General features: G+C 35.5%; 1 protein-coding gene across 2 annotated transcripts in view; it reads left to right on the forward strand.

Moving 5' to 3' along the window:
- The window catches only part of LOC100014747 (palmitoyltransferase ZDHHC11), a 252,599-nt gene that overhangs the window by 103,939 nt on the left and 126,230 nt on the right, over positions 1-22,430 (forward strand). For both annotated transcript variants that reach the window (XM_016431409.2, XM_007486776.3), the window contains exons 5-6: positions 14,118-14,296; positions 16,965-17,066. In XM_016431409.2, the coding sequence (XP_016286895.1) occupies positions 14,118-14,296; positions 16,965-17,066 (281 nt within the window). The remainder of the gene's footprint in view (positions 1-14,117; positions 14,297-16,964; positions 17,067-22,430) is intronic.

Consider the following 22,430-nt stretch of genomic DNA (forward strand, 5'->3'; position numbering starts at 1 on the left):
GCCTCATAATAAAGATGGTAACTGAGGTGAGATTTACATTAGGTTGGTAAGAAAGCTTAGTTCAGAATATGTATATGTATATATATAAATTATATATAAATATTATATATAATAATATAATATAAACACATAAATATAAAATAAAACATATATAAACATATACAATTTATTACCAACTTGTGTGACTGGTCAAGTTAAATACTCAATGATTATCAGCTGTTTTCCTTATTTATAAAATGACAGTTGAAAAAGCCAATGACCAATGTTTCATCTAATTCTAGTCTATAATGCTAGCCCAAGTTCCTCATTTTACCAGTAAGAAAATTGAGTGTTCTCGAGATTAAACTCAAAGCTCAGCATCCTGGGTAAATTGATGCTATTAAAATAATTAATAGGAGCATATGACTTTACATATTTACTAGTGACATTACTTCCACTTTCCTTTGCCTCTTCAGTAAGAGGATTCAGCATCTGTTTTTACTCTATGATTCTGTGAGTTAAGGTATGAAAAACTTACTGCAAAGGCAGCAACATGAATTTAAATGCTAATACCTACACCCCCAAATAATATATTTTCAATGCCTCCCACCTCCTCATTCATCTTATCCTTATGTGTTCTAGGGGAGGTGAGGCAGGATTTGTAACTGTGCAAGAATATCAAGCAATCAAGAAAATGGCCTCTCATCAAGGAATTAAGCCCAGATTAATGAGGCCTTCACTGTGGGCCTAATAAGAAAGCAAATATTCTCTTTGTAGTTGTTCTGCTCCATTTTTGTTTTGTTTTCATAGATATTTATATAGCTCCACCTAGGTCTTAATTCCTCATTTTCCAAATGAAACTGAGACTCAGGAAGGCAAGATGAATGGCTAAAAGTCCCTCCCACCAGACATGGTAGAGTTGTCACTGGAACTGGGAAAAATTGACATAGAACAAACTTCTTCCTACTATACTACTCCAGAGAAGAACAAAGAGGAAAGATGGCAAAGAATTTGCAGCCTCAATCTGTTCCCTTTAATCAGAGAAGAATCCAGGAAAATGTTCTCCAGGGATTCATAAAGAGTCTGTGCTCATCTCTCAAATTCTTCAGACCAACCAGATGTGCCACCAGTCACACTAGAGAACCCCCATGCTTTGGCTGCATAGTGTGTCTGGGGAGATCCATCAGTATCTCATGACTATAAAGTAAGGACACAGGTCCCCCAAACCGAGGATCGAAAATTCTAATTACCTTATAGATCCACTTTGCAATGTGTGAATCAAGCCATGGCTGGTGCTCCATTCCCATGACAATCATGGGGGAATCTCTTGGGGAATTGCCTTTATCAGCATCTCCCCATTCTTCCCCTGCCCCATCCTTTTAGAAGGGTCTGGGCCTGATTCTCCACAGAAGTTTCTGGAATGAAAAAGGATTTTCCATCTGACTTTACTCTTTGTCATAAATAAATGCAGGGTGAGCTTCTACCATCCCATACAAGGGGAGGTGGGGAAGGTAAAAAAAGGAGACCGCCTCAGGGCATACTTGCTGTAGATGTGGGGTTTTTTGTCTGTTTTGTCTGTTTAGCCTGTAGATGGACCTTCCGGCATAGAAGGAAATAGTTATGCCTAGAAGGAGGACAGTGGCTCCAGTGGAGTTAATGAATGGGGCCAATGGAAATTTTAAGTAGAAAATGTTGATGTCAAAGAAAAGGGGGAGGGAGGAGTAAGTAGGTGGCTCAGTGCATTGAGAACCAGGTTCAGAGAAGATACAAATCTAGCTTCAGACACTTCCTAACTGTGTGACCCTGGGCAAGTCACTTAACCCTCATTGCCTATCCCTTACCACTCTTCTGCCTTAGAACCAATGCACATTATTGATACTAAGCCAGAAAGTTTTAAAAAATGATAAAGAACTTTTACAGGTTCAGATTAATAAATACATAGGCAGCAAAGCAAAGTTAAAAGCAACCTTCAAATGACTCCAAATTTCTAATGTATTGCCTAGATTATTGTTTCCTACTAGTGGGCATATACCCCTAAAAGCAGTTCAAATATGAAATTTCATTTAATTGGACATTCTGTCATTTGTTTATTTTAATTTTTTTACTTCCTTCTTTTCTTCCTTTCTCCTTCTTTTCCTTATTTCTTTCTACTCTTACTCTTTTCCTCCCTTTCTCTCTCCTTTGATGCTACAATGCGTTAAAGGCACTTGCCATTTTTCTCATCTCAGATATGACAGCAGTTAAATGGGGGTACTAAAGTGATCCTCCTAGACAATTTATGTGACTTGAAAGGATTTAAGAAGACTATGAGCACAATCAATGTCTTTTTCCTTTGCTTTCTGTTTAAGAAAGGGCATAGATTCTAAGGCAGGACTGAAAGAAGCTAAACCCCTTTTGTTTATTCCAAAGTAAAGTGGGCCAAATTCATTCTAGAACCCAATTAGACTCACTTCCCTCATTCTTACTTACAATGCTTCCATTGACAAATGACCTATTTTTCAATAGCTAAGAAGTTGAGATATTCTGAAAAGTTAGATGACCTTGTTTGCTTTGTTTTTGTTTTCAGAATTTAAAGGTCAGTAATATTCAGTTTAAAAATTCATCTTTCGAATATGTCTGGCATACAAAATGGAGCTTTTCAATTACATATCACATAGCTCCAAAAATTCTTACACAAAGAATGAATTAGCATAGAGAAGTGATAGTTTCTTTAAAAATTTAAGGGCTCATTTTCCCCTGAATGAAAAAAGCAACCCTTCCCCCACAAAAAGTAAAGAATATTATCATATATAAAACAAACAAGCAGAAGACATTTTTAAGTGAAACAACAAAACCAATGTGTATGACTTATGTTTAAAAAGTATATAATACATTTAAAATATTGCTTTCAAAGCTATCTTGTTGATCTGTTTCCTTCTTACCTTTCCTCTTTTCTGCACACTTTGAAAAATTCCTCTATTATTTTTTTTGTCAATATTGTCATTTACCCTCTCTCTTCCCACCCTTCTCCTCCAATATGAAAAAAACACAATTCCTTAAGCAAAGAAGTCATTCAAAACAATCTTCACATTTGCCATATCCAAAAAAATGTCTCATTCTGCATGGTAGGTCTATCACCTTCTGTCAAGAGTCCTCTATATTCATGTTTGGTTATGGCATTGACCAGAATTCTTAAGTCTTTTAAAGCTATTTTTCTTTATACTTATGGTGTTTCTGTATACATTGTTCTTCTGATTCTCATCACTTCACTCTGCATCAGATCATATAAGCCTTCCAAAATTTCTTTGAAAGCACTCATTTCATCATTTCGTAAAATGGAATAATATTTTATTATATTTACGGACAATTTGTTTAACCAACCCTTAATTTATGGGTAGCCCTTTTGTTTCCAGCACTTCACTAAAACAAAAGGAACTACTATAAATACTTTAGTACATATGGATCTTTTTCTTACTCTTTTTGAGATATAGACCAAGGCAAGAATGACTATAATTGAGTCAAAAGGTTACAGTTTAGTGATTTGGAGGCATAGATCCAAACCACTTGCCACAATGTTTAGACCAAGTGAAAGTTCTACCAACTGTGTACCAATATGACTGTATTCTTGAAGCCTCTTCAACAATTGTCAGCTTCCTCTTTTTGTTGATTTTGCCATTCTGATAGGTGTGAAGTAGAAATTCAAAAATGCTTAGATTTGTATTTCTCTATCAGTAATTTGAAGCATTATTTCACATGGCTATTGATCTTTGGGATTTCTTTCTTTAAGAACTGCCAGTTTATATCCTTTGATTATATCTTCTTAGAGATTTTATTATTAAGAATTTGACATTCTAAATATCTGGCCTCGGCTATTTCTTGGCTATGTAACTTTGGACAAGTTACTTTACCCCAATTGCCTAGCCCTTACCAGTCTTCCCCACCTCAGAGCAACTACACAATATTTATTCTAAGGTGGAAGGTAAAGATTTAACAAACACACACACACACACACACACTCATGCATGTGTGCACAAATATATCAACCTTATATATCCATACATATCTTAGATATTAGACCTCCCCCCAGCTAACTGTTTTTTTTTTCTAGTTTTAACTGTGTTGATTTTATTTGTGCAAACCCTTTTTCATTTTATTTAATCAAAATATCCCTTTTCTGTTTGACCTCTTCCCTGTCCATAGTTATAAAAATTAAGTTCTCATTAGCTCCTATAATTTCTTTTGGATATGATCTTTTATATTGAGGTAATTTTTCCATTTGGAACTTCATGTGGTGGGGACATTTTGGTCTGAACCTAGGTTCAGCTATTTTTCCATCCATTCTTATAGAATAGTTTTTATTTCAATAGTCACAGTCTTTGCATTTATCAAGCACTAAGGCATTGAATTTGTTTTCCTCTGTATATTGTGTCCTGTTATAAGTAGCTACCTAATTTTGTTAGTAACTACTTAATAGCTAATTATAACATTGTTAGTACCCTAGCTAAACATTGTTTCACTCATTCAACTAGTGATTCAATTTAACCAAACCATGGTTATGTTTTTGTATTTGTGTTTTGCTATGTTGTTTTTCATGCTATGTTATGTTGTTTTGTTAGTGTTATGTCAGTGCTCCTGTTATGTTAGTTTTATGTCACTGTTGCATTAGTGTTACTATTGTAAGCAACATACTTACCACAACTTCAGATTTTCCTTCTCTTCTCATTTTATTTTGATTGAAGAATTCTTCTTCAAAACCATGGTAGTAAATATATTTATAAATGCTTGTGTGAATATATGTTATGTTGTTTTGCATTATATTATATTAACCAAATATTTTTAATCCATTAGTCCATCAATTACTTGATCCTCTTCATTGCAAATTTCCTCTAAACTCTTTATATTTTTAAGTTTTCCCATCTTTTACAATGCCCATTAATTTCCTGACTTCTCATCTTCATTGTCCTCTTCTATCCAAAATTCTATCCATTAAAATGGTCCTCTCCTTACCAATCTTTTTGACTGCAGACTATTTGCTTGATGAATCTCAGCTTTCCATATTTATTCTTCTTCAACTTCTTCAATGATTTGTTCATGTTCATTTTTAGTTTCTGCGGAAAGCTGACAAATCCTCACTGGCTGACAAAGTCACAGTTTGGGAGATGGGGGAATGCCCCTGAATACGAGGCCCCCTATCATCCCCCTCTATGACTTCTCTCTCCAACTTTCCTTACTAATGGACTTGTTAAGATTATTGTTCTCTCCCCAATACAGGAGAAATAATATGAGAGCAAATACTTATAGGGTTAACACACATATATCCCACTTTAATTCCCTAGATTATTTCCCTAAAAAGATTGCATTCAGAGAATTAAAGCCTAAAGATCATTACTCATTACCCCTCCTTTCTCTTTCATGCAGAGATTTGCTTCAAGGGCCCACACCCAACACTGGCCAAATGCTTGAGCACTGTAGTAAACCTTTCCTTACAGTTAACATAATCTGATGAATTTGTTGGTGGACAGAAACCAGGCAACATTGCCAGGTGCTTTAAAGTAACACAAGAAAATCAGAACTTGTAAATTGAGGAAAACTCCAAATCTGGTCTGCTTTGAGTTACCTTTTGACCCTGTATTTAGATATGAAATGTTTTGTTATTCATCTCCTAAGTAATTGTGATTGATTGTGAAAGCTGATAAGAAGCACAATTATCCTCCCAGAAGGTCAGGGTGTACTTACCTCCAAAATACCCTATCCATGTCATTCATCTCTATCACAAAGTTTCTGTTGTAATAACATGGTAAATGATCAAAGAATCCTTTGTTGTAGTAACATCACAAGATTGTTGATTAAGTGATTTGTTAATGTGTGACATATCCAATTAAATGTAGATCATGTATGTAGAAAGTTGATTGTGTGCCAAAGAACTACTTACTCACTAACCTACATAATAAATGAACCTCCATGCCATGGCAGAACACTATGTGACCCCTACGCATATGGGACTCAACACATACTGCTACTCACCCCATTATTCGACCAAAATCGCCACACCTGGACAGAGTGGACTTTGGACCCTCAGAGAGAGACTGCTGGATGGCTCCCAAAAAGTTCCATAATTTGATATGGTAATAATGATACCCTGAATCTCTACCCAATACTTTCACTGAAGATGGAGAAATTAACACCATGGCATAAGGGCCTACCAACTCTCTTATGTTGCTGATATTTTAGCAATTTTTTTTTACATATACCATGTTACCTGGCTGGAAATTATGGAGAAAATAACCCAATGGACCAGATTGGATCAATACTCCCATAGCATATTGTTCTCTAAGCCATTGTTATAAAGCACTTAAAGATGAAGCAAGTTGACAATCTCCTCCTAAGAGAGATATATACACTGTCTTACAAATTTTTGCCTGTAATGGAGCATGTCCAAAGAGCATTTCATAAGATGATATATGCAAATCTGCTCTTGGTCTTGTATGTAGGCAAGGCAAAGTAAAGCTATTGGAAGAATATCTGGCCATTTTAGATGAGTTTCAGCACAGATTTTCCTTAGTCTATTCACATGTCTAGTCCCTATTCACATGCTCCACTTAACCTGAACTTTGTGAGTGATAAGGAACATGATATTTAGGTATTATTCCTAGATTCTTATAGCCTTTTTTCAGGATAGCTTGAAATGAGATCTTTTGTCAAAGTCTATGGTAAGTGGTACACCAAATCTAGGAATAGTTTCCTTAATCAGCACTTTTACCACAAAATTGGCTGTATTTGTATTTGATGGAAATGCTTCAGGTCATTTTGTTAACCTGTCCACAATTAATAGAAAAAAACTTATATCTCCCAGCTTTTGGCATGCTGATATAATCAATTTGCAGATTCTCAAATGGACAATATGTTTAGGTCTACCACCTTAATAAACCTTTCAGTCTGAATGCCCCTTGGTTGAACTTTTGACAAACAGAACAACTGGTACAGATCTTATTTGCTACAGTACTTATTCCCAGTGCTACCCATTGCCTTTTTACATAGTCTACCACAACCTGAGTACCAAAATGACCTTTTGTGTGGATGGCTTGACAAATAGGTACATAAGTCTTTTGGTAACAGTGGTTTTCCAGTGTCTGCAACCCATATTCCATATTCTTAACTTGCTCCAAATTTCTTCTTCCACTTCTGAATTTCTAAGACTTGTAAAAATAAATTTGTGAGATATAAAATAAAATATTTAGATGGAAAAACTGTCCCAATATAGGTTCAAAGCTTTTCAAAACTATTTAACTTGCCAATCAGGTTCAAACTGTTTGGATACTTTTGATAAAGGCAATCAAAAGTATGCTCAGTGATGAAGTGAGGCTCAAATCCCTTCAGGGCCAGGCACAAGAATGCTAAAGAGACTCTTATCATAAACATAAAATATTTATTGAAATAAATAAAGATAAAGAAGGATTTCTAATTCTAAGGGATTCCAAATCCACCCAAATAAACTCTCAGGTCCCACAAGGAACCACTTCTCCTGTGTTTCACAGGCTACACTAATCTTCCCTGATCTGACTAACCCAAATTTATACTATAAATAAAAACTACCACTAATATCCTTATAAATCTTAACTTCACCTTTAAATTATAAAATAACAAAAGCTAGCTGGTTGAGTCTCAACAAGAATCAAGTTAGGACTCTGAGTCTTAACAGACTCAGGGTCCAAATCAAAGATCAGATTTTTCTTTGGTCTTCTCAGAGTTAAACAATCTATAAAAACCACAATATATATTCAATAGTGTTTCCCAAGTTGGGGAAGGAAAACACTGAACTCCTTCAGATCTTTTCCTCAGATGCAGAGAAAGAGACAAAGATGTTATCTCCTCCAGCCCTGAGAGAGAGTCTCTGAGGGTATGTTTCTGCCAACTGCCAGAGACCAACTCCCAACTGCCAGAGAGAGTAATTGACAATGAAAAATGGTTATAACTGTCAGCAGTTCAAATTAACATGCTCTCTCAGCTCTGCTTCAAACTCCAATTCTTTCCTCAAGCCAGCCATTTTACTTCTTATCTCTAAACTAATAAAACAATACTTATTTTCTAATATCAACCTTACAGTCTACAAAAGCTTTTTCTAGATCATCAGATTCAATAGTTGACAAATTCATTACATACACTGGAGCATTCCTGGGAGCAAATTTTGCAGTGATATCAGCTCGATGATTTCCTTTAGAGACTAAATCTCTGCCACTAGTATGACTTCTACAATGAATCACCACTAGCTGTTTAGGTTTTTGGATAGCATCCAACAACTCAGTTATTATTTCTGCATGAGCAATTGGTTTTCCCGATGCAGTAATAAAACCTTGTTGTTTCCAGATCTTCTCTGTAGCATGACATACAGAAAATGCATAACGGAAGTCTGTATAAATATTTGCACTTTTACCATCAGCTAGAAGACATGCTTGCTTTAATGTGACCAACTTTGCCCCTTGAGCACTACTAAGGTTAATAGGTAATGAGCCAACTACAGTGTCTCAAATTATGTGACCACTGAAGCACCTGTAAATCTAATTCCATTACACAAATATGAAGAACAATTAGTGAATAACACCAAGTATGGATTTTCAATAGAAGTGTCTTTCAAATGCATCCTAGACATATCTACTAGATCTACTCATTCTACACACTTATGTAATGGTTCACCCTTCTTTGACAAATCAGGAAGAAGAGTTGCTGGATTTAAATACACTACATCTCCTCAAATGGACATTCTCACTCCCTAGGAGAATAATTTCATATTTAGAAATTCTTTGATCTGAATAAGCTTGAGTACAAAATTTTCTTGTTACTGCTTCTATTTGATGTGAACAATGCATAGTCAATGGACATCCCAAAACTACATCTGCTGACTTCTGGAATTACAGCAGTTCTTCCCTTATATAAGGGAATAATAATACAATACAATACAATAAAACAATAACCCCTTATACAAGGAACTGTACCAGCAGTTATTGGATCAAGTTGACAACTATAATATCCAATTGGATGGTAACTTTGTCCTAAAGTCTATATCAGTACACCAGAATCAATATCTGTAATTTCATTTACAAATAGTTGAAAAGGTTTGTATAGTCTGGGATACCCAAAGCTGGAGCACATAAAATGGCTTATTTAAGCTTACTTAAGGCTTGCAAATATTCAGGCTTTAGTTTCAAAGGTTCTGGTTCTGTATTCCTGGTTAAGTCTGTTAGACTTTTTGTTAATTCACTATATCCAGGTATCCATTGTCTACAGAAACCATCTCAGGAATAGCTCTGAGTTGTTTTTTGGTCTTAGGAGCACTCAGTTTCTGGATGTCTGCTATGTTTTTCTGTGTGATACTTCTGGAACCCTCTGATAACACAAGTTCAAGATATTGCATTCAAGGGCAAAACCCACTTTAATTTTTCCTTGGAGATTTTATGCCCATGCTTATATAATCTAACAAAAGAATCATGCTATCTCTCAGACAAACTTTAGCATTTGGGGATATGAGGAGAATATCACCCACAAAATGCACCAATTTGCTTTCTTTGAATGTTATAGTTTTTAGATTTCTATTTAAAATTTGTGAAAATTGGCTCGGTGAGTCCATGAAGCCTTGTGGAAGACAAGTCCAGGTCCACTTTTTTTCCCTCCAGGTAAAAGCAAAGATCTTTTGAGAATCCTTATGAATTGGAATTGAGAAAAAAGTTGAGCATAAATCTACCATGGTGAAATATCTTGCCTGACTTGGAATGGAAGAAATTAGAGCAGATGGACTTAATATAATAGGGTGTGTCTTTGTTACATAATCATTTACCACTCTTAAATCCTGTATGAATCTATATACCACTTTGCCATTTTGATCTAACTTTGGCTTTTTGATTGGAAGTATAAGGGTAATTAATTCTGAGAAACAAAGTGTTATGAACCCTTCTTGGATTAGGGATTCAATGATATTGAATTATACCCTCTATTGCTTCTTTAGTTAAGGGATATTGAGACACACAAAGAACTGGTCCTTCCTTAGTCCTCACCATTATAGGAGTAGCTGATTTCAGTAGGCCTACATCTTTGGAAGACTTTGACCAAAGATCTTCAGGGATATCCTCAGGTATTGGATAGATTGAATCCAAATCATCAACTGTACTGACTGAATCTAATAATAGCAATGGAAAAGCTTTCAGCGATTCTTCTGATAGATGTAATGAGATATGACCATTATCAGTACATTGGATTGTTGCCCATAATTTACATAATAAATTCCTCCCTAAAAGATTCATTGGCCATTATGGCATACAAAGAAATTCATGCTCCACAGATAAAGAACCTAAAGTAATCATTTTTGTTTGTAATTTTGCTACTCTATCTGGTTTACCAGTAACTCCTATGACTTCCATTGTACCAACAGCTCTACAATTCTTAAGAAGACTTTGCAAAACTGATTTACTGGCTCCAGTATCAATCAGAAGATCATAAATCTGATCTCCTATAGGGAGATACACATATGGTTCTATACTATTTGGTGGTGGAAATGTTTCCAACACTGGTGCAAGCACAGTAATATCAGTACAAAGCTCAGTCATTTCCTGTACATCGAAGTTTACATCTACTTGAACTGCATGATATTCCCAGGATTTTATATCTTTAACACCATCATCAGCTTTAACACTATTATCCTTGGTCTTATATTCTCTACCTTGGTGTCATTGCTCTCATTTACAATCACATTATCATTATCCAATTTACATTCTTCACTATTTTCCATTATTTTATAATCATTAGAATTTTCCATTAATTTTCTATTATAATATTTTTCCTTATAATTATTAACACTAATTACATTATCCTTTGATTCAATCACATCATTTATAACTTCATTAACCTTATTACCATTACAATCACTTTCATTTCTTTCCAAACCATTTTCCCTTGATTCAAATACAGAATTCTGGGTACACCTTCATAAGGAACATGCCCCTTTGTTTTGATCACCCTTAACAACTTGACTGTATTTGGGCCTTGTCCCAGATTTAACCTAATCCTTTATGGTATTTAAATCTGGTGCTAAAGCCCCTTGATAGCAAGCATTCTGTTATGTGTTGCATTGTTTCTTCTTTGGTAATTATTCTAATTATTATTATTGCTATTATTGTTCCAATTATTGTTATAGTTATTTTGTCTATTGAACCTTCCATTTATATTCAATTATCTTGAAAATTGACCACTAAATCTACATTTGTTGACAAAATGTTCAATATGATTGCAAAAGAAACACTGCTGGGGACCAGATCTTCTTTCCCTAGGCCTCTATTGGTTACGAGGTTGCATGGATCTTAGAGCAGCCACAGCTTTCACTTCTTTAATTTCATTGTCCCTAACTTTGTTTTCTGCATCCTTTAGATTCCTTTTTAAATCTTCTATAACAGTATCCCTTTCCTCATATTTTGTCCTCATTATCTCCACATAAATATATTGCCTTCCTTCTTAAATTCTCTAAATTTCCTCCCAATCTGGGTAATTATTCTTGAAAAACAATTTAATTTTTGGGATAGCATTCCTTACAAAAATTCTTTTTGTGTGTACAATAGTTTCTTCTAAAACATTCATGTTCGAATATGTTTCTATAGCCTCTATAAGGTGGTCTAGAAATTTTGTAGGTGATTCATTTGTTTTTTAGCTTAATTCCTTCAGACTTAGACCCTGCATTTGACCTTTTTGTGTCTTTTCATTACATCCATTATTGATTATCTAGCATCTTTAAATAATTCATATTCTGCTTTGTTGTTCATATCCACATCCCTGTAATACTGAGGCCATGGAGTCAATAAAGGATCCTGTCTTGTCTCATCTATAAACTTATTCCTTTCCCTCTTTGCTAATAGCTCCATCATTAATAAATTGAAATCCACATAATCTGGGTCAAAAATGTCAATAGCCCTTTGTATTTCTCTTACAGCCTTATATGGTTGTTCTGTAAAGGAAGGATTATTTTTTAATTGATTCTAAATTCTCTGGGGTAAATATTTTATGTGTTTTCACTTTAAATATTTCATCCGGGGATACTACAGGGACTCTTTTAGAAGGAATGCGGTAACTTTGCATTCTACCTCTTCTTTTTGCAATCTACTTAAATTCTTAGTTTTCCCATCTTTCTCCTTCAAATTATTTTCATAATCATTAGTAATAAACCTTCTGTCCTTTATGCATGTCTCCATTTCATCTAACTGTTGTTCCATAAGTACAATCATCTCTTTCAATTCTGAGTCTTTGGTAAATCCATAGTATTACTATTCTACATCCATATCCAATATTAAACACAACAACTCTACATTTGTATACAATAACCAAACATATACATAGTAAGGGCATATAGGATGAAACAGTTTGAACAGTTAGACACTTACAGGGTTTCATCCACTGACACCCCTTATGTAAGTGATGTGTAAAACACAATCCCCAAACATATAAAACAAATGATTTAACATGTCCCCTGATATGTTTACATTCAACATTATAGTACTATACAAAACAGAATCCGAGATATTATACTCCACTTTGATTATTATTGGTTAATACACAGTAATAGACCAAGAAAAAAAATCAAAAAAATATTCAACTCAAAAAAATACAAAATGGCCACCCAACACATATGCCAGGGTTAAATGTTAAAAAAAAATGTTAAAATTTAAATGTCCTTCAGAGTTCTACCAGAGTTCCAGAATTCCGTGGCTCCCTCCTTTAGAATGTATCAACTGCTGAGAGTGAAATATTCTCAGGATCTAACCGTAGATTTGGTTTTCTAACTGATTTTCCTATACAAAAGCCTAATTTTCCTAAGTTCTTACCTAGGTGGCTCAGCCAAAGCTATTATAATGGGAATTTAAGGGAAAGAAAGGTTTTTTAAGAATGGGAACACACACATGTATATGAATATTTCATTAGTTAAGAGGGATGGGGATGGTAGGGGATGATGGACCAACTGACTATTTCCCACCCAGATAGTGAACTCAATAATCTAAGCTTAACCTAACTAAACTATAACTAAACTAAAAAAATAAAGTCTAAAAGGAGAGCCCATATTCTCACAAACTTCCAGAGTCCTTGGTAGGGTTAGACTGAAGAATCTAGTTGTATGTTCCTTTCAGTGATTTTGGAAAGGGAGATCACACCCAAATCACTTCTATCCACCAGATTGAATGGGGAACTCAAACTCAACCGTTTTCTTAAGGATAATCCAAGGCAGGCAGCCTCAAAATTGATTTATTCAGGGAGACTCTCAGACTCACAGCCTCTGTGTCCAATTGCCAGTTTCAGAGAGTCAGTTGCTAACTTCCTAACCACTTAGAATCCTGATCCACCCAGCTCTACAGAATCATGGCCTAAGGGCTGCCAATCAACTTTGCAAATTCCCTAGCTACAGTACCAAATCTAAACCACTAATAAAATGGTTTTTTTTTTAAGCTAGTACCAAATCATTTTAATCATTATTACTTTGTAGTATAGTGCAGTGTGAGATTTAGTACCACTGGAACTCCTTCCAGGTTTTTACATTATATCTCCTTAGAATAATAACCTTTACTTTTTCCAGATAAATTTTGTCATTCTTTTCTAGTTCTTCAAATTAAACCTTTAGTAGTATGATTAACATAACATTGAACAAATAAAGGAATTTAGATAGTATTCTCATATATGCTATGTTGAAATGAACCATCCATGAGAAGTTAAGTACCCACTGAATTAGATATGTCTTTATTTTTGCAGGGGAAGCTAGGCAGTATACAGAGGATAGAGCACTGGGCCTGGGGTCAGGAAGACTTGAGTATTCTGTCACTCTACTGTCTCACTCAACCCTGTTTGCCTTAGTTTCCTCATCCATAAAACGAGCTGAAGAAGGAAATGGCAAACACTCTTGTATTTTTGACAGCAAAACCCTAAAGGGGTCACCAAGATAACTTATTTCTCTGTAAAGAGAATTTTGTACATGTATTCAACAATAAAATTGTTTTGTGGTTATATGTGTTTTGGTAGGTGGATTCAAGGATTTTATACATTCTTTAGTTGTAACGTCGCTATAGTTTTTAGAAGCATGCACTCATACATACAATTAACTCTGTTATCCTATTGTTCCTTAACTTGTACTGTCTCAGGTGATCGGCATATTATTTGTATTTCATTTTATTGTTCATATTACTGCTGTCACAATTGACCCAGCTGATCCAAATGTACGGCACAAAAAAGCCTATGGCAAGCCCATGCCTATCTTGGACAGGAGCAAACATAAGCATGTAATTCAGAACCAGTACTGCCACTTGTGTGAAGTCACAGTGTAAGTCATCATCACCTTCATTTTCTTCCAGAACAAAAGTCAAGAAGTACATCCTGTTTCCTTAGGGACTACCTGAAAAGACAACTCTTGCCCCACTCTATTGGAGGTGGAGAGAGGAAGTTTTCAATCTTGAAGACTTGATGTCTTGGGAATGTAACATGAATTTTACCATAAAATACATTCCAGGGGACGGTATAACAGAAAGATAAAGCAATGTTGGACAAGTAGCAAGATCTAATCAGAGATGGGGGTGAGCAGAAAGATGGGTCAATACCAGCTGCAAAAAAAAAAAAAATCTAGCCATGTCAGAAGACCTTATTGTGTGTTCTAATCATCTTGGATTCTCCATATGAAATTGGGAGTATCTGGATAGACATTTGGGAATCTTTCATTTAGACCTGGAATGGATCTTCTTTCCCTTTCTGTGATAGCTAGAAGAGGATTTTTTTCAATGTTTTTTTGGCACCACCATTGGCCTCAATACTGCTCATCAGTCTTTTGTATATATATTAACATAAGGTTCTTATATGAAATCCTTGGGACAGCCACTTGATACATGTTTCCCTATGGAGGTGACATAGTACAATGGATAGAAGGTCAGGATCAGAATGAATACATGCAAACCTAGCTTTTTAACTTCCTAACCAAATAACCTTGGGCAAGTCACCTAACCTCTCTTGGCCTCACTTTCCTCATCTGAAAGGTGAGGAGTTGGACTAGACAACATCTACTGTCTTTTCTAGTTCTAAAACTATGATCTATGTGTTGACAAACTACTGTCTGTGGATTAAATTGTGTCACCTATTTTAGTGAGTCAATTTTTGTATATAGCCTCTGAACTAAAATAATTTTTACATTTTTAATAACTTTTATGAACATAAAACTTTTTATTTAAAATATAAAAATCATTCTCAGCTCTTAGTAATCAAAAAAAAAATAAGTTGTAGACTGTAGTTTGCCATCCTCTACTATAGATTCTATGTCTGATAGATGGCATAATGGATAGAGCGCTAACTTGGAGTTAGGAGTTCAAATCCAACATTAGACACTTATTAGCCATGTGACAGTGGGCAACACATATAATCTCTTTCAGCCTTGATTTCCTCAACCTAGTAAATTGGGACTAATAATGGTACCCATTTCCCAGGGTCAACTGATAAAATATATTTAAAGCGCTATATCAATACAAATGATGATGACGATGTCCCCTTTTCATATTAATGTGTTACTTAAACCTCAGTCTCTCTCTTGGTCCTTCCTCATACAGAATTCTTGTTATATTTTTTAAATCTTCATCAATAATTTCCTTTGCTATAGCTAAAGAGATGGGATGCCCCTCCTTCTGACAGTTACTAAAGATGCCAGAAAGGCAGCCTGGCCGAGGAGAAAGCCAGGGCAAGTCAATGTGACTGACTGTCTCATGGGGCCAGATTCAGGAAAGAATATTTTGTTAAGGCTATTTTCCAGCCCAGCCCTTTAACTAGTCTAATGGTTACTAAGTGTCAGAACTAGGATTGCATGTGACTTGACTTTGAATTGTTAGATAAATATGACCTGACATTTAAATGGTGATGATGATACCAGTTATTGTGAGGAAAATGCTATGTAAAGTACTATATAAGTGATTCTTCCTCTTCTCCAGCAAAAGATTAGGCCTTTGGTTCTTGCTGCTTCTCTAAACTGAGCACCTTATATAGGAAAAGAAAATCATACACAACACCTATAATCCTGGCCATTGGAGAGATTGAGGATGATGGATTACTTAAGGTCGAGAATTCTGTGTTTCTATTCTCAGTAATATTCTCAAGAAAACAGTGATCCAGTACAATTCTGAAACTAAGTCCTAGGATGAAGAATTCTATCCACCTCCAAAGAAAGATTGTTGTAGATGAAAATATTTTTCACTTTAGTTTATTTATATTTTTATTTTGGGGGGTTTTGGTTTTATATGACTTTTCTCCTACAAAAATGGTCATTATGGAAGTATGTTTTGCTTGATGATTATACAAAAGCCTAGATCAAATTACTTACCATCTCTGGGGGTGGGGGAGAAGGGAAGGGAGGACAGAGATAGTTTGAATGTTATAAGTTCAGAAAATATATATTGAAAATTATTATCACATGTAATTGGGAAAATAAATTATTAAAAAATTTAATGAAATAAAATGCATCTAAAATGTTTTAACAACACCAAAAAAAGAATTCTGAGCTACCATAGGACTAATGCCTATTACCAAGTTCAACAACAATATGGTGAGTTCCCAAAGAGTCAGGACAGGCATCAGACTCTCTGAGGAGGGAAAGGGCCAAGTCATAAATGGAATAGGTTCAAAGCTTCCATATTGGCTAGTAGCTGGAATCAGGCCCTTTGGGGACCATTTGCCTTTCAGTCTAGGAAATAATGGGAGACGTAGTCTAAAAACATTTTTTTAAATAAAAGGGGGCATAACTGACTGATACTTAGGGGATAGTTGTTAGATGACTTTTTGTGAAGTTCTTGGTCTAGGAGTTTTAAATTGGGTGGGGAGGGGAAGGGAGGTATCCTTTGAAAATGTTCTTTAGTGGTTGATTTGAGGTGACATTTTTTTTTTGCTAGTTATTGCAAGGTTGTGCAAGAGTGGGGTAGAGTTGATCAGTAACACTCCATCTCTTATTGTCCCTTTACCAGAGGGGTGAAAGCCAAGCACTGCAGCGCCTGTAATAAGTGTATCGCAGACTTTGACCATCACTGCAAATGGCTCAACAACTGTGTGGGAAGTAGAAACTACTGGTAAGAGCTGATTGTCATGCTAGGGTGCTCTGTGGGAATGTCTAGAGTCAGCTAAATGAATTCCATACAGAAGACGGGAGTTTCTTGTTCCCTTCACCACAAGCTAAGCTCCAAAACCCTTCAGGATTTCTAGGTTTGGTTTTTGCAATTTGATTTGGGGTGGAGTCATGCTTTAGTGCATTCATTCAAGATCATTAGTGTCAACTGCCTCTGGATCTTGGGATATGAAAGAAAAGAGGGGACTCCAAGTGATTCCATTCTAGGAAATTCACAGAAGGAAAATTCTCCCCTTACTCTTTGTGTCATGATGGGTTATGACTACCATGCCTGAAACATGAAGAAATTTTAGCTAGCCCTGGACTCATTTACCCACTATATCTACATCTTCTAGAATGTCTGTTTATCTCTAAGCCATTGGTTTTATATATGACATCTACTGTTTCCAGAATGTCTATTTACCTCTAACTCAATTGTTTTTAGACTCTTCAGCCAGAAAAACTTAAATGCTATTCAACAAGCATTTACTGAAGGACATGATATGTATAGAGTACATAATATTAAAGTAACAAGTTTAAGGAGAAACAATCTTTGAGATGGAAGTCCACACATGCCTAGAACACAGAGTGGTGAAGGAGAAGGGTGCTTCCTCTAATAGACCTTTCCCTGAAGGAAAAGTCAAAAGATCATTGCCTCAGGTGTACCTGGCAGATCTGGTTTATGCAATCAATGTGTACCTAAGATTGAAGAATGTAAGGGGTTGTAGGAAAAAAGAGAATTATCCAGCATCCAAGCTAACTAGCAGCTTTCAGGATATGTCTTTGTCTCCATACCACCAAAACAACCTGATGTGGGATGAAAAGACCTAATGATGGAAGACTTTGCCTTGATGAGGATGAAGATGTGGTAGTTTGCTAAATGCTGATGGCGCCCTGCTAGTTACCAGTCCAGTATAAACAAGAAGCTTACAAAGCTTTTGAGTTTCTACATGATTAAACAAAATGATGTCAGAGAGAAAATATGATTTTTGATTCTGCTGATCCTATTGCTACTATGCCAAACTTGGTATTAGAAAGTTGGGGGTAGGGGAGAAGAAAATTCTTCACTGTTCTCTAGATCTCTCATTACATCTGTTTCATGTTCTTCAGAACTATAATGGTTGAGGAAATGTCTTGGTGCATTGCTTCTCAGAAAAGTACTAGAAACACATGACTGATTTTATTTCTCTAATAAATATACTCTAGCACAAATGCATAGAAGATACCATTGAATAATTGTATCTGCTAGAAATAAATGAGGCAAGGAATGGCTTTGTCATAATGATAATAACACTTCACCATTTAATGTATCCAGGCCATTCTCACTGTGGTTGTCTCCCTCCTTCTGAATGGAAACCCCTCTATACTTGAATTGTTTATCTTTTTAAGCTGCAAATGGCCCCCCCAAAATTAATTGCTCTATGGCTGATTTGATGACAAAGCTTTCCAAACATAGCTAGAATACTCCTGAAAATTTTGCCATTTCTGGGCCCATGATTAAACTGATTCAAGCTTGGTAGGGTTTGCCTAGAATTTTCATTGGTATAGTTTGTTGTTGTTTTTTTTAAACCTTTACCTTCTGTCTTGGAACCAGTACTAAGTATTGTTTCTAAGGCAGATGAGTGGTAAGGGATAGGCAATTAAGTGACTTGCCCAGGGTCACACAATAGGAAATATCTGAAGCTGGATTTGAACCCAGGACCTCCTGTCTCTAGGACTGGCTCTCAGTTCACAAAACCACCTCTGACCCTTTATATAGTTATTAAGAATCAATAGCTATAAAGTTATAGAATCTGAATTTTAAAAACTAGAATTGGTCTTTTATCTTCTCAGTCAACTTCCTAATTCTATAGATAAGGAAAAGATTTCCTTTTTAAAAGGTTAAGTGACTTGCCTATGGTAACACAATGAACAAGAGAGCCAAGAGTAGAACCTAGGGCTCCTGATTCCTGACAGAACTTGAAAGAAAACTTTTGCTGCAACTTATACTCTTAGGAGAGCTATTTGTCCATAATCACATACCCAGTATAGATCAAAGTTGGTATTTGAACCTAGGTTTTCCTGATTCTGAGGCCAGCTGTCTCTAAATAACTATAATTCAAAGCAGAATTTGATAAATTCCATAAGCAAAAGAATGAACAAAATGCCTTGAGTGTAGAAAAGACAAAGAATGAATGAAAAACATTTGATGCTATAGTTCTTCCACAATAATGTTTCAATGGGTACTAAGCAAAATGAGTTTGGAATTTCCAAAAGAGAAAGGAGATATAGTTTAACAGATACTGGTAATACTTGTTGAGAGAACATGAATAATATTTTACCTAAAAAATTTACTTCACTCAAAAGAAACTGATGCAACAGCATCGTACATATTATCAAAAGGAATCTGGTACTAGAAATCCACATAGTAGAGAGTGGAAGAAATGTAGAAAAAAATCCTTGAGGGGAGGGACCATATTGTACCTCCATATTTGCCCTATGTATAGTTCATCGTACATAACAGATGTCCAATTATTTTTTGCTGAATGAATGATAAAAGGAACAAGGAAGAGAAATGGTATCTCACCTTGGAGTTTACTTTAGACTATCCAACCATATGAAATATAAAGGGCAAGCTTTCCTACTGTGTATCACATAACTGGACTAGAAGCAAAGTCTTTTTTATAATTATCTCCTATAATTCTAATCCTGTTGGAATTAGACCATCTGACATGTTCTCAATTTACCTTGTTGAACATTTTCTCTCTCATAAAGAAGAATGGGAAATGAAGATAATTGTTTAATGTGAACAATAAATGAAAACTGGCTATAGATATAGAAATACAATCCTTAGGAAAAATTGACCATGTCATCATAGATGCTATAATATCAAGGAAAGGAAACACAGAGACACATCAGATATCCAATTAAATTCATATAAAATTGCATATCTACAATATGCAAGACACAATGCCAGGCACCTTGGAGGATACAGACATAGTCCTTCCCCTAGAGATGATTGTCCTTTAATGGCAATGGGATAAGACATGCACACAAATAAAATACAAATCGAATATACAAAAATGCATAACTAAAATCCTCTAAGGAAAGATTATATCTGGTTGAGTGACATCAGGGAAGGACTTATGGAAGCTAAAATATATGAGTTGGCTCTTAAAAGATTTTGTAGAATTTGAATAAATAAAAATTTAGTAACAGTGTATTCTAGATTCAAGGAATCCCATGACTTATGGTGGGGCAGCAAAGTGGAGTGGATAGGGCACCAAATCTGGAGTCAGGAAAACTCATCATTAATTCAAATCCAGTATCAGATATTACTAGCCGTGTGACTGTGGGTGAGTCACTTAACCCTGTTTTATACTAGTTTTCTAACCTGTAAAATGAACTAGAGAAGGAAATGGCAAACTGCTTCAGAATCCTTGCCAAGAAAACCTCAAATGGGATCAAGAGTCGGGTATGACTGAACAATAACATGAGGTAGAAAGGTGGAAAAATGCATTTTGAGTTCTAGTTTGGTCAGAGTGTTAAATATGTGTAAGAGAGTGTTTTGAGACAAAACTAAAAAAAAATAGGCTAGAAATTGATTGAAGACCTTAACTGACAAATACTTAATTTTTTTGAGGCTAGCGATGATATGATTGAAACTCTTCATTAGGAAGATTCATCTGCTTAATTTAATCTAATATAGAACCAGTCATTATGATTCCTAAGTACTAAAGGTGAAAATTATAAATTCCTAAATACTAATGAAAGCTAAATGAAGACTTTGAAAAGGCCAGAAAGAATAATTGATTATCACTACTACTATGTCTTCAATATCTTGAATCAGTGGCAGGTTAAGTTAAGCACTTAGTGCACAGCATGATCCATAGTAGTCACTTAACAAATATTTATTGACTGATAAAGTACTTGAATGATTTCAGTATGTTTATAAGTAGGAGAGAAAACATCAATAGAGGAAGAACTTGAAGAGAGTATTTGTTACTGAAATTTCTATAGCATTGTTTTCCTTTTTAAGCATTATTTTTATTTGGTCAATTTCAAACATTATTCATTGAATAAAAAAAATCATTTTCTTTTCCTCCCTCCCCTCCTGCCACCCCTCCCATAGCCGATGTGTGATTCCACTGGGTATCACATGTGTCCTTGATCCGAACCCATTTCCATGTTGTTGGTATTTACGATAGGATGTTCATCTAGAGTCTACATCCCCAGTCACATCCCCTCGGCCCCTGCAGTCAAGCAGTTGCCTTTCTTCGGTGTTTTTGTTCCCACAGTTTGTCCTCCGCATGTGGACAGCGTTTTTTCTCATAGATCCCTGCAGATTGTTCAGGGACATTGCACTGACACTAATGGAGAAGTCCATTAGTGTTCGATTGTACCACAGTGTATCAGTCTCTGTGTACAATGTTTTCCTGGTTCTTCTCCTTTGGCTCTGCATCACTTCCTGCAGGTTGTTCCAGTCCCCATGGAATTCCTCCACTTTATTATTCCTTTGAGCACAGTAGTATTCCATCACCATCATATACCACAATTTGTTCAGCCATTCTCCAATTGAAGGGCATCCCCTCATTTTCCAATTTTTGGCCACCACAAAGAGCGCAGCTATGAATATTCTTATACAAGTCTTTTTCCTTATTATCTCTTTAGGGTACAAACCCAGCAGTGCTATGGCTGGATCAAAGGGCAGACAGTCTTTTATTGCCCTTTGGGCATAGTTCCAAATTGCCCTCCAGAATGGTTGGATCAATTCACAACTCCATCAGCAATGCATTAATGTCCCTACTTTGCCACATCCCCTCCAGCATTCATTGCTTTCCTTTGCTGTCATGTTGAACAATCTGCTAGGTGTGAGGTGATACCTCAGAGTTGTTTTGATTTGCATCTCTCTGATTATAAGAGATCTAGAACACTTTTTCATGTGCTTATTAATAGTCTTGATTTCTTTAACTGAAAATTGCCTATTCATCTCGCGTGCCCATTTTTCAATTGGAGAATGGCTTGATTTTTTGTACAACTGGTTTAGCTCTTTATAGATTTGAGTAATTAGACCTTTGTCAGAGGTTTTTGTTATGAATATTGTTTCCCAATTTGTTGCTTTCCTTCTAATTTTAGTTACATTGGTTTTGTTTGTACAAAAACTTTTTAATTTGATGTAGTCAAAATTATTTATTTTATATTTTGTGGCTCTTTCTAAGTCTTGCTTAGTTTTAAAATCTTTCCCTTCCCAAAGGTCTGACATGTATACTATTCTGTGTTCACATAATTTACTTATTGTTTCCTTCTTTAGGTTCAAGTTGTTCACCCATTCTGAGTTTATCTTGGTGTA

The sequence above is a fragment of the Monodelphis domestica genome, chromosome 3 (genome assembly GCF_027887165.1).
Source record: "Monodelphis domestica isolate mMonDom1 chromosome 3, mMonDom1.pri, whole genome shotgun sequence".
NCBI classification, from domain to species: domain Eukaryota; kingdom Metazoa; phylum Chordata; class Mammalia; order Didelphimorphia; family Didelphidae; genus Monodelphis; species Monodelphis domestica.